Here is a 12,292-nt window from a genome sequence, read left to right on the forward strand (position 1 = left end):
TTCTCCATCAGACTCTCACAGCCCAACCTCTCCCAGGCATTGGTGGTCTACCCTGCAGGGCTCTCTGCTTCCACCTCTTGCTTTGTCCTCTAATAATAATGACAATGGCAACCACATCTACTGAACTCTTATTATGTGCCAGACCTGGGCTAGACTTCTATATACTTCATCTCTTGGGATTTTTACAATAATACATTGAGGTCTGCAACATATGCATGTTGAGATCATGTCCTTGACCATGAAGCTCACCTGCCTAAATCCTCTAGTGGCTCTAAAGGAGGGGTTTGCACCCCCCCCCCCCCCCCCTTTGGCTCTCTCCTCCCCCCTGTGCACTAGTTTCTGGCCTTCCATCAGGACCTCAGATGTATGTGCTCTTTCCTAAAACAAAGTCCTTGTATAAATTCTCCTTCTGCCTTGAGCGTCCATCCCTACTACTCCCTTAACTCTGCTCCTAAGCCTCCCTCCCCGCTCCTATCGAACCTCCTCTTCATCCTGCATTTTTTCTTAACTCAACACATTTCAAACCACTGATTCAATGACTGCCTTTCCCACAAGACCCAGATCTTATCTGTCTGTTGATTATGTCCCCACCATCTAGTGCAATGCTTGGCACATGGTACCAATATGTTTGCTGAGTGAATGGATGGATGGGTAGGTGAATTCCTATTTTTTCTCCAAGGAACCCAACATGGTATTGGGCACTGGTATTCATTAAGTTCTCGGCTTGATCTTGAAGCTCAGGAAACCCACCTGTATGAGGATCCAGCTTAAATTCATCTGCCCCAGGACCATGCAGAGAATATGTGATCTGAGCATTGGTATCAGAATCCAAGTCTGTTGCAGAAACTTTCAGAATGAAGTGTCCTGGAGATATATCTTCACTGACTTTGCCAGTATAGAGAAGCTGGAAACAGAAGACAAAGAAGAGGGAGATTGTGGGAGATACACCTAGATCAAGAGAGAGGCAGAGTGACAGAGAGGGAGACAGAAACAGAGAGATCAGAGAGCAAGATGGGGAGAGGGAAAGAGAGAGAAACAGGGCAGGGGTAGAACAAAGAGAAGAAGTTAAACATGCAAGGAAATTGGGATTAAAAACAAGGAGCAGGAGGCGCCTGGGTGGCTCAGTCGTTAAGCGTCTGCCTTTGGCTCAGGTCATGATCCCAGGGTCCTGGGATCGAGCCCCACATCGGGCTCCCTGCTCAGCAGGAAGCCTGCTTCTCCCTCTCCCACTCCCCCTGCTTTTGTTCCCTCTTCGCTGTATCTCTCTGTCAAATAAATAAATAAAATTTAAAAAAAAAAAGCAGGATGACGAGAGGACTAGTCAGAAAAGACAGAATGAGAGAGAAGTTCCACCATTGAAAACCCACACTCAGAGCTAGAAGGACCTGCTACCACCTACTCCACAGGGGCCTTTTGAGCTTCTGGATGATGAGATGGGCCTGATATGAGGCATTCTGGAAGGTGTCAGGTCAAGCCACTCAGCCCAGGCCAGGCATCTTGGTGAGGCCATGCTGTCAGGCTCACCCCCTGCCACACCCCAAGACAGAGCCTTGGCTGTTTGAGTCAGGTCTGGACCCCCATGGCCCACAGGGCCCCCTCCCTCCACTACAGGTACCTTCATAGTAGGGGACGTGGCACAAGGGAGAGGCTGGAACTCCTTGGAAGCCCAGTGTTCCTATAGCTGCTGTCTCTGGGTACAGGCTCCAAACAAACTGGTTTCCCCCACTGCAGGATGTGGGTGAGCATGAACCCCTGTATGTGCTCTGGATAAAGGCTTTGGGCCTGGGTGGGATGTGTAGAAATGGACTCCCCAGGCTTCTTCTCCCTGGCTCTAGTGATGTGGTTGACCACCCCTGGGAAGGCCAAGGTGGGCTTGATCCTGGCCTCTTCCAGCATGGGGAGGATGCAGGCTGGTTGTAAGGATGGCTAAGGGGGAAGAGGAAGAAAGTGTGGCCACCATCCTCCCCAAAAGGGCTGCCCTTCTGAGACCACCCAGAAGGTCGTCATCTTGGGTCCTGCAAAGGCATTTTCCATGCCTCCTGATAACATAGGTTCTCTTTTTCTACTATGATTTTATGTGGTTGGAGTGTAAAAGACAGAGAAAGAAAAGGTGATGGAATATATGTATTTTTTTGTGTTACAATGTCTGGGTTGCATATATGTATGCAAATAAGTGAAGTGTATATATGTAAATGCACATATAAGTATGTTTGTGTGAGTTATATACATATATTTCCATGTATGGATGGGTATACAGATGGATGAATGTTGTGGGTATGTAGGTATATGCTTCTGTATCTGTGTGTATATATGTATAAGTACTTGCATGTATATATAGAGTTGTAGATGATCCTTTGTGTATGTATATATGGGTGAGTATGTGTAAGTTTGCATTTATGTATATATACTGAATGGCTGGATTTTTTAATGCAAATTTGAATTATTGTAATTTAAAATGTTATAAAAGTAAAATAGTAATAGTTTAACTTTATCTGAAAACTTTGAGGTAATGCAAATCTCCCAAAGTTAAAAATTATTTACTGTATTTAAAAAAATATGTTTAAACACAAAGCTATAGGACAATGATTGTTCATTTATGTCCTCTAAGAACACAGTTCCTTCCCCAACACACACACACATGCACACAAGCATGCACACACACACACACACACACACCACCACCACCACCATTCAACATTTGTTTTCACAGGTAATGTAGGGTTGAATTAAATGAAGTCCTCAACAAAAATGTAACTGCCCTGTCTGCATGTTTGTGTATACATATAACCTCAAGGAGGGCATCTGTGGTGGTCTGTATCACCCATGTAGATGTGGGGATATGCATAATATGGGCATGGGGGCAGTGCAAGGTGTCTCTGGGGGCAGTACTCTTTGGATGTATTTGATAATGAGCCCAAGCTGAGTGGTGGAGGGGTTTTCCCACTGGGCACAGCAGACTGTTTGGAGAATGAAGAAGTTACTTTACTTCTGGATATATTTTGCAGAGAAGTAGACTTTTGAAGGGAGTGTAGGGGGAGAAATATGGACCAAGGGTTCTAAAGAGCTTGGTGACATCCCTATGCCGGGGGTGGAGGGGAGGAATTACCTAGAATGTACCCTGCCGAAGGCACTAGTCTGAGGCTAGCTGGGGAGAAGCAAGGGCTGATCAGTGATGCCCAGCCTCAGAGATCGTCCCCTGAGTCTTCCTCCTTCCTCTTAGCCTTCACTCCAGCTTCTTTGCCTCCAATGCCACCTCACCCTCATGAGGCTCTCACCTGTGAGCACTGTGGGCTGTTATCATTGATGTCCAGGACGAAGATCTCTACAAGGACTGAAGCCTGGAACTTGCCATCGGAAGCTGTGATTCTGAGCAAGTACTTGGCCATGTGCTCACGGTCCAGGGTCTTCCTCGAGAAAATCCTCCACTCATCTCCAGCTTGGCTGATGCCAAACTGGCCCAAGGGATCTCCCTCTAAAAAGATGGAACAAAGCTTCCAGAAGTCAAGGAATAGGAATGAACCAGGCTATGTGCCTAAGGTGGCTGCCCAGATGACCCTTTTTTTAGGATTGCTAGGAAAGACAAACATTTCCTTCCTTAACTAGTGACGCACAGTTCTATATTGAGTCAGTTGTTTGGTGTTTTGAAGGTTCTTCTGACTTCAAAGGCCTCCTATTAAGTGGAATTATCACTGTGAGAAGCACCACTCTAAAATATGTAGTTGAGGGGCAGGTTTCTTATTTTTTTTGTGTGCTTTGGAAAGCACTGGGGGAAGTTAAAAGGAAGCATATTTCAATTTTGTACAAGAACCTTCTGGTATCTAGTATCTGTTCAACAGTAGGAGAGTGGGAAGTGATCAACAACACTAAGCTCTCTGAGGTTTTATTTTACAAATGAGGATAAGTGGAGGTTCCCATGGATCACTAAGTTTGCTTCTGAGTCATCTTTCCTTGACACCAGTCACTGATAGAGGAGATGGATTTATGAGATTCCAAGATTCCAGAGTTCCAAGACTCAACTATTCCAGGAATTCATGATCTATTGACATTTATCCTATTACTCAGAGATGTTAAGACTGTGTTTTTCAGAGTCTGTTATTATAAGATAATAAGATTCTATTTCCCTAAGTTTCCATATTTTGAACGGCTCTGATCCAGGATGTTTCTATAGGAGTCTACGATTCTTGGTTGGAACTTCGGATTCATTAACTTCCTGTCAGAGAGCTGTGATAGCAGAAAGAGCCATATTTATGGGGATGGGATGACATGGAACCCAGGAGAGGGGGAAAGGGACATTGAGAAGTAAAGAAACTCTTTTTGGCCACTGGCTAGCTGGTTCAGCCACTGGACAGGGGTTGGGATAATTTAGGTTTGCAATAGGTATCCACTGGGGAAAATAGCTCATAGGGTGTGGTTTTAATCCCAGACCTCACTCAAGCTTGGAGTGTGACCCTGGTTGAGTTTCTGTCCCTATCTGTGCTTTGGTTTTCCTGTGTGTGAAATGAGGGGATTGAGCTGGAATCATACCTATGGAAGTGTTTTCACTCTGACACTTAAGTCCTGTGATTGACTTAAGGAACATTTCTAGTATCCATAACTTGCTCTAGGCAGAATACACTCCACAAGGACAATCATCTGACAGAGTTTTCAGGGATCACACCATTATTGACATCTTCTCCATCCTCTAGAAGCTAACTGAGAGCAGTTACAGTATCTCCCTTCTATTCTGTCTACTCCACCTAAAGAAATAAGAAATCCTCTCTGCAAAACACTTTCCAATTTATAGGAGGCTCTCAAGAAATTTTTTTAAGTTAAATCTTACCAATCTAACCAAAGAGGCAAAGAATCTGTACTCAGAAAACTATAGAATACTCATGAAAGAAATTGAAGAAGACACAAAGAAATGGAAAAACGTTCCATGCTCATGGATTGGAAGAACAAATATTGTGAAAATGTCTATGCTACCTAGAGCAATCTACACATTTAATGCAATCCCTATCAAAATACCATCAACTTTATTCTGAGAAACAAACTGAGGGTTTTAGAGGGGAGGGGGTGGGGGGATGGGTTAGCCCGGTGATGGGTATTAAGGAGGGCGCGTATTGAATGGAGCATTGGGTGTTATACTCAAACAATGAATCATGGAACACTATATCAAAAATTAAGGATGTAATGTATGGTAACTAACATAACATAATAAAATAAAATAAAATAAAAATACCATCAACTTTTTCACAGAAATGGAACAAATAACCCTAAAATTTGTATGGAACAAGAAAATACCCCAAATAGCCAGAAGAATGTTGAAAAAGAAAAGCAAAGCTGATGGCATCACAATTCCGGACTTCAAGCTCTATTACAAAGCTGTAATCATCAAGACAGTATGGTACTTGCACAAAAACAGACACATAGATCAATGGAACAGAATAGAGAGCCCAGAAATGGACCCTCAACTCTATGGTCAACTAATCTTCGACAAAACAGGAAAGAATGTCCAATGGAAAAAAGACAGTCTCTTCAACAAATAGTGTTGGGAAAATTGGACAACCACATGCAGAAGAATGAAACTGGACCATTTCCTTACACCACACACCAAAATAGACTCAAAATGGATGAAAGACCCTAAATGTGAGACAGGAATCCGTCAAAATCCTTGAGGAGCACAAAGACAGCAACCTCTTTGACCTCAGCTGCAGCAACTTCTTCCTAGAAACACTGCCAAAGGCAAGGGAAGCAAGGGCAAAAATGAACTATTGGGACTTTGTCAAGATAAAAAGCTTTTGCACAGCAAAGGAAACAGTTAACAAAACCAAAAGACAACTGACAGAGTGGGAGAATATATTTGCAAATGACATATCAGATAAAGGGCTAGTATCCAAAATCTATAAAGAACTTACCAAACTCAACACCCAAAGAACAAATAATCCAATCAAGAAATGGGCAGAAGACATGAACAGACATTTTTCCAAAGAAGACATCCAAATGGCCAACAGACACATGAAAAAGTGCTCAACATCGCTCGGCATCAGGGAAATCCAAACCAAAACCTCAGTGAGATACCACCTCACACCAGTCAGAATGGCTGAAATTAACAAGTCAGGAAATGACAGATGTTGGCGAGGATGTGGAGAAAGGGGAACCCTCCTACACTGTTGGTGGGAATGCAAGCTGGTACAGCCACTCTGGAAAACAGTATGGAGGTTCCTCAAAAAGTTGAAAATAGAGCTGCCCTATGACCCAGCAATTGCACTACTGGGTATTTATCCCAAAGATACAAATGTAGTGATCCGAAGGGGCACGTGCACCCCAATGTTTATAGCAGCAATGTCCACAATAGCCAAACTATGGAAAGAGCCTAGATGTCTATCAATAGATGAATGGATAAAGAAGATGTGGTATATATCTATACACGATGGAATATTATGCAGCCATCAAAAAATGAAATCTTGCCATTTACAACAATGTGGATGGAACTAGAGGGTATTATGCTAAGCAAAATAAGTCAATCAGAGAAAGACAATTATCATATGATCTCATTGATGTGTGGAATTTGAGAAACAAGGCAGAGGATTGTAGGGGAAGAGAGGAAAAAGTGGAACACGACGAAACCAGAGAGGAAGAGAAATCATAAGAGACTCTTAATCTCAGGAAACAAACTGAGGGTTGCTGGAGTGGACGGGGGTGGGAGGGATGGGGTGGCTGGGTGATAGACACTGAGGAAGGTATGTACTATGGTGAGCACTGTGAACTGTGTAAGACTGATGAATCACAGACCTGTACCCCTGAAACAAATAATACATTATATGTTAATTTTAAAAAAGTTAGATCTTAACAGCATCCTTGTGAGGTGAATGAGAACAGGCATGCAGAGTCTACAGATGAAGCACCTGAGGTCCTGGGAGGTTAGTTAATATACCCAAGGTCACATTGATAATAGGTAGAAGAGCCAGGACTTAAATCCATGTCTTAGGGCACCTCTTACTATACTTTTTTCAATGTACCCCAGTGCCTCCATTCCAAGACAGTTATCCTTACCTGTGATATAGCAGTTGACCTGTCTGTTCTGCTCAGAGATATCAGCATCCAAGGTTTTAAGAGTGACCACAAGTTCACCAGGTTCACTGTTCTCAACCACAGATCCTCTGTAGTCTTCAGAAGCAAATCGAGGAGCATTGTCATTCTCATCTGTAATGGAGACTTCAACCAGAACCTGAGAAGATAGCTGGATGGTCCTTCCATGGTCATAGGCCACCACATAAAAGTGGTAGGTCTGGTGGGTCTCACAGTCAAGTTCCTGGAGTGTGGTGATCCAGCCAGTCTCACTGTCAATGGCAAAGAGCTCATGGATATTGCTACCAGGGTCCACTGGCAGCCTGTAGCTCACCTGGCCATCATCGCCAGTGTCCTGGTCATTGGCAGTCACTTGAATGACTGAGGTCCCCACTGGCATATTCTCAGTGAGAACAGCCTTATAGGGATCAGCCTCAAATATAGGCCTATTGTCATTGACATCCTTCACTTGGATATTGACAGAGACCAAGGAAACCAAGTGAGTGTCATTATGGGGACAATGTGCCATTAAATCAATCTGGTACCATTTGGTGGACTCATAGTCTATGGCCTTTCTCACCTTTAGAACTCCTGTGTTTCGGTCCAAGGAGAAGACACCATCCTTGTTGCTCTCTGGTGTGGTGCCCTGCACTAGACTATAGATGACTGGATCTTGTGCAGCCACTGCTTTAACAGAACCAATTTCAGACCCTTCTGGAAGATCTTCAGATGCAGAGAAAGTATACAGAGGTTCAGAAAATTTGGGCAAGGATACTTCATTAGGAACCACCTGAAGTCGTAACAGCACCAGGGAGTTCCAGTGAGGAGGGCCCCCATCTTGGGCTTTGATTTTTAAGTCAAAGGCCCGATTTTCCAATCCCAACAAGCTCTCCTTCACCTTGACAACACCAGTAGTTGGGTTGACTTCAATGACCTCTTCATCCAAGTCCTTTATTGAGTCCACTGAATAGGTGACATCTGCATTCTGACCCTCATCTGCATCGTAGGCCAACACCTGGATAACTGGGGAATCTTTACTGACATTGGATTGAACGGACACTGTGTACTCAGATGCTTTAAATTGTGGAGGGTTGTCATTTTCATCTGTCAGGATGATCTTCACAGTGCAGAAGGCCACTCGTCCTCCTCCATCCTGAGCCATGACTTTAATAGCAATAACTCTTTCTGTTGAATTTTCCCGATCCAGTTTCTGCAGAGTGGTGATCTGGCCATTGGGGTTTATGGAGAACTTCTCACCTGCTAGTTTATTGATGATGGTATAATCTACAGTGCCATAGGGACCACTGTCTTTGTCTATGGCTAGCAACTCAATCACCTTCGTTCCCACCTTCGCATTCTCTGCTAATTCTGCCTCATAAACATGCTGCTGGAACTCTGGGCTATACTTGTTGGCATTTGTAGTGTTGATATACACTGGCACAGTTGCTTGGAAGACCCCATCAGAAGCACCTACCCTCAAATTGTAAGAAGAGTCCAGGTGCTTTTTGCAAAGGTTGAACATAGAAATTATTCCTGATGAGCTGTTAATGGAGAAGTGCCTGTCCTGATTGCCAGAAAGGATCAGGTACTCCAGATGGGAGGCATCCCTGCTGTCGGGGTCAAGAGCTTGGACTTTAAGAACCAGGTGTCCACAGGTTGCCAGCTCACTGACATTGGCTTCGTACTGAGGTTGCCTGAACTCTGGGGGGTTATCATTGATGTCAGATACATTAACAACCACAAGGGTTTCACCAGTGAGTGGGGGGTCTCCTCTATCCATGGCCCTGACCTTCACATGAAAGTGTTGTTGAGTTTCATAATCCAGCTCTTGAACTGTGGACATCTCCCCTGTGCTCCCATTGATCTGGAAGAATTTGGAAATATCTGAGCCATCCTCTATGATCTGATAGGAGACATCACGGTTCTGCCCTGAATCCCGGTCAGAAGCCAACAGTTGGATCACAGGGGTCTGAGCAGGCAAACCTTCTGAGACTGAAGTAGTGTAGACCAATTGAGAGAAAGTGGGAGGATTATCATTGACATCCTCCACCAGGACTTCCACTGTGGCTTCAGAAAATGACCCCAGAGCTGTGTCTGTGGCTCTGACCGTGAACACATGTTTGGTCTTAGATTCATAGTCCAAAGGGCCTGTTACTGTCAGAACACCAGTCTTAAAGTCAGTGGTGAACAGCATCAAGGGCTCTTCCTCCACAATGTTGTAAATGAGTCGGAGTCCCTCTGGACTTCGGGCCTGGGTGTGGAGAATTGGCGTATACAGTGTGATATTTTCAGGCACTCTCACTTTGTAGTAAGGACTCTGAAACAGTGGGTTGGATTTATTTCTCACGGTGACAAGTACCTCTTCCTCAGTCTGGAGGGATGGGGTTCCTCCATCCCGAGCAATGACTTTGAGGTGATACTTATTTAAAGCTTGATAATCAAAGGGTTTCTTCAGTGATATGTCCCCAAGATAGGGGTCAATTCGAAAATATGTGTAATCTTCTGCAAATGCATATGTGACAGCACCATTTACCCCCAAGTCCTGGTCAGTGGCAGATACCTGAAAGAGGACATCCCCGGGCTCTGTGCCATCTTGGATAATCGTGTAGTAGGGCAGATGCTTAAATTGAGGGGGATTGTCATTGACATCCTCAACAGAGACTCTGACCAGAGCCTGAGCCACCCGCTGAGGGGTCCGATTGTCCCTCAATTCCACTGCCACCTCATAAGTGTCCTGCTCTTCTCTGTCAAACACCACACCTCTTGTCTGCAACACACCTGCTGACTTGACCATATGAAACATATCCGTGCCATTCAACAGGAAGTAGGAAAGAGTGTCATTCAAATGATTGCCCTGGGCGCCAAGAATCACCAGTGCCTTTCTACCCTGTAAATTCTCCTTCACGGTTGCCCTATAGATAATCTGATCAAACTGTAAGCTTGTGTTAAGGGCTTGTGTCAAAAAAATTTTTATGAGTGCAGTGTCTTGATACAGGCCATCAGAAGCCCTGATGGTGAGCTCCCGAGAGACCCCCAGGAAAGCAGGATTCAACACAGATATATGACCCATGATGGGATGGATGGCAACAGCTTCATCAGCATTGCCAGTTTTGATGCTATAATTGACTTCTGAGTCATCATCGCTGGCCTGCACGATGAGGAGCTCCATACCCCGATGGATGGGCTTCACTACGGCTACTTCATATACATGGTCTGAGAACCTGGGAGGAGAGTCATTTACATCCCTGACGTTGATGATGACCTGGACAGGCCTGGATGCAAATAAGATAGGGTTTCCTTGGTCATGAACATAGACACTGAATTGGAAAGAGGGCATGCTCTCATAATCCATCTCTGATATGATGATTAGGGTTCCCATGCTGGGATCAATTTTGAAAAACTTCAAAGCCTCTGGCTCCAAAATTTCATAGACTAACAAGGAATTAGCTTCTTCATCACGGTCAGAGGCACGAATCACAAGGGGGTTGTTGTTTTCATCCATGATCATGCTGTATAATGGAGCTGCTTCACTAACTTGGCCCACAAAAATGGACTTTAAGAACATGGGAGGATTGTCATTTTCATCAATGATGTAAACAAGAGCTATGACATCAGTAAATGCACCTGCCATGTTGCTGCCTCGGATTTTCAGCTGGTAAGATGAAATTTTCTCATGGTCCAGTTTCTTCTGGGTAGAAATGAGGCCAGAATATGAGTTCATGGAGAATACACCATCCTTGTTTCCCTCTCTTAACTCATAGGTAACTTCTGAGGAACTTGTAGCTGACACAAGAAGGATTGGGGAGCCAATAGGGATTGATTCAGGGATCTCTACAAAGTACTCAGCTTTGGAGAAGATGGGGGCACTGGTATCTGAGGGGTAGACATTAATGATCACTGTAGCCAGGTCATGCCACTGTGGGGAGCCTTGATCTTCTGCCTTGACTGTCAGACTATACCGGGCATGATTTGCCTGATCAAGTTTCTGGGCCAGAGTGATGATGCCTAGCAGGGCATCGATGTTGAAGAAACCCTCACTGTTCCCTGAAACAAAAGACAAGACAAACTGAAATTTACCACATGTTCAAGAGATACTTTCTAGATCAGTAAAGAGGCTATCACACAAAACTTGTACAGGACAAAAATCTATATCCCATGTTACCCTGATGTAGTTTATAGGGAAGATACCTACTTTATAAAATACCTTACATGAGGCACATAGTAGGTACTCCATAAATGGCAGCTTCAGTGATCACTCAGTTTTGGGGTCACAACTTAAGCTGCAAACCAAAGCTGCAGAAGGTCTTGAAAGCAAAGGAAGGAAATGTATGGTTTGTAGGAAAATACACTCCACTCTATTTCACTGGTGGCTTTTATAGGAGAGACTTTATAATACACTGCCGTGTCTGCTCCCAGTATAGTCTATGGTGGGAAGATCCTTTCCTGTCCAGCATGGGAGTTGAGTGGCACAGAGTTAAGTGGGGAGGTCGTGGATAGAACACCCAGACCTTGAGGCTCCTGATCAAATGCCCTTTCTACCACACCTGGATTTCCTAAACTGCAGGCATTCTCACATTGCCTTTACAATTTTTTCAATACCCAGCCCCTACCTTTACTATTTTGTACTATTATTGAATGGATATTTTCCCTTAAATGGACTCATTTTCTTAAATTTAAAATATTTGAACAGGCAACTTTTGTGTCGCTACTTTAGAAAAGAAAATCATTATTGCTTGCCATAAATCAGAGGTTACCATAGAAACAAGTCAGTGGGAAAAAATATCTTATTAAAATCTGGGTAAAATCTATTGCTTGTTATAGGATGTGAGCCTGAGACCTATCCTCTTTCTATGGTAAAAACAAAGAGTAGCAAGTGTTAGGGAAGAATTAAAGAGATTCTAGTACCCAGGGAAAGCGTTGTCCTTGACTTATCAGGAAGCCCAAATGAGAATCAAGGGGGAGTACTTTTTCCACATCTGGTAGCCTATTTTTTGTAGGCCTTTTAAAATTTAATAAAATTAAAATTTAATATTTATTTTGATAAATGCATAATAACATTTCAAATTTAAGTTTTAAAGAAAGTTACAGTTATACATTATATGATTCACAAAAAATAATGTGGAAAATTAATTGTATTTCCCTAAAAAATAGTGTCTCAAAGTTATCACAGTTTTAAAAGTCTAACCTAACAGCGACACTTCCTTCCTTCCTTCCTTCCTTCCTTCCTTCCTTCCTTCCTTCCTTC

The 12,292-nt window shown here is 43.6% G+C and overlaps 2 protein-coding genes across 2 annotated transcripts in view; one reads left to right on the top strand and one right to left on the bottom strand.

The window, feature by feature from the left end:
- Positions 1-12,292, top strand: part of SLC36A1 (solute carrier family 36 member 1) — a 253,508-nt gene that overhangs the window by 82,191 nt on the left and 159,025 nt on the right. The window lies entirely within an intron of this gene.
- Positions 1-12,292, bottom strand: part of FAT2 (FAT atypical cadherin 2) — a 69,129-nt gene that overhangs the window by 34,129 nt on the left and 22,708 nt on the right. Inside the window, exons 9-11 of the mRNA XM_032395256.1 lie at positions 7,033-11,091; positions 3,276-3,472; positions 751-904 (exon numbers count right to left, since the gene is read on the bottom strand). Of these exons, the coding sequence (XP_032251147.1) occupies positions 751-904; positions 3,276-3,472; positions 7,033-11,091 (4,410 nt within the window). The remainder of the gene's footprint in view (positions 1-750; positions 905-3,275; positions 3,473-7,032; positions 11,092-12,292) is intronic.

This window comes from Phoca vitulina, unplaced genomic scaffold (genome assembly GCF_004348235.1).
Source record: "Phoca vitulina isolate PV1807 unplaced genomic scaffold, GSC_HSeal_1.0 scaffold83, whole genome shotgun sequence".
Lineage (NCBI taxonomy): Eukaryota > Metazoa > Chordata > Mammalia > Carnivora > Phocidae > Phoca > Phoca vitulina.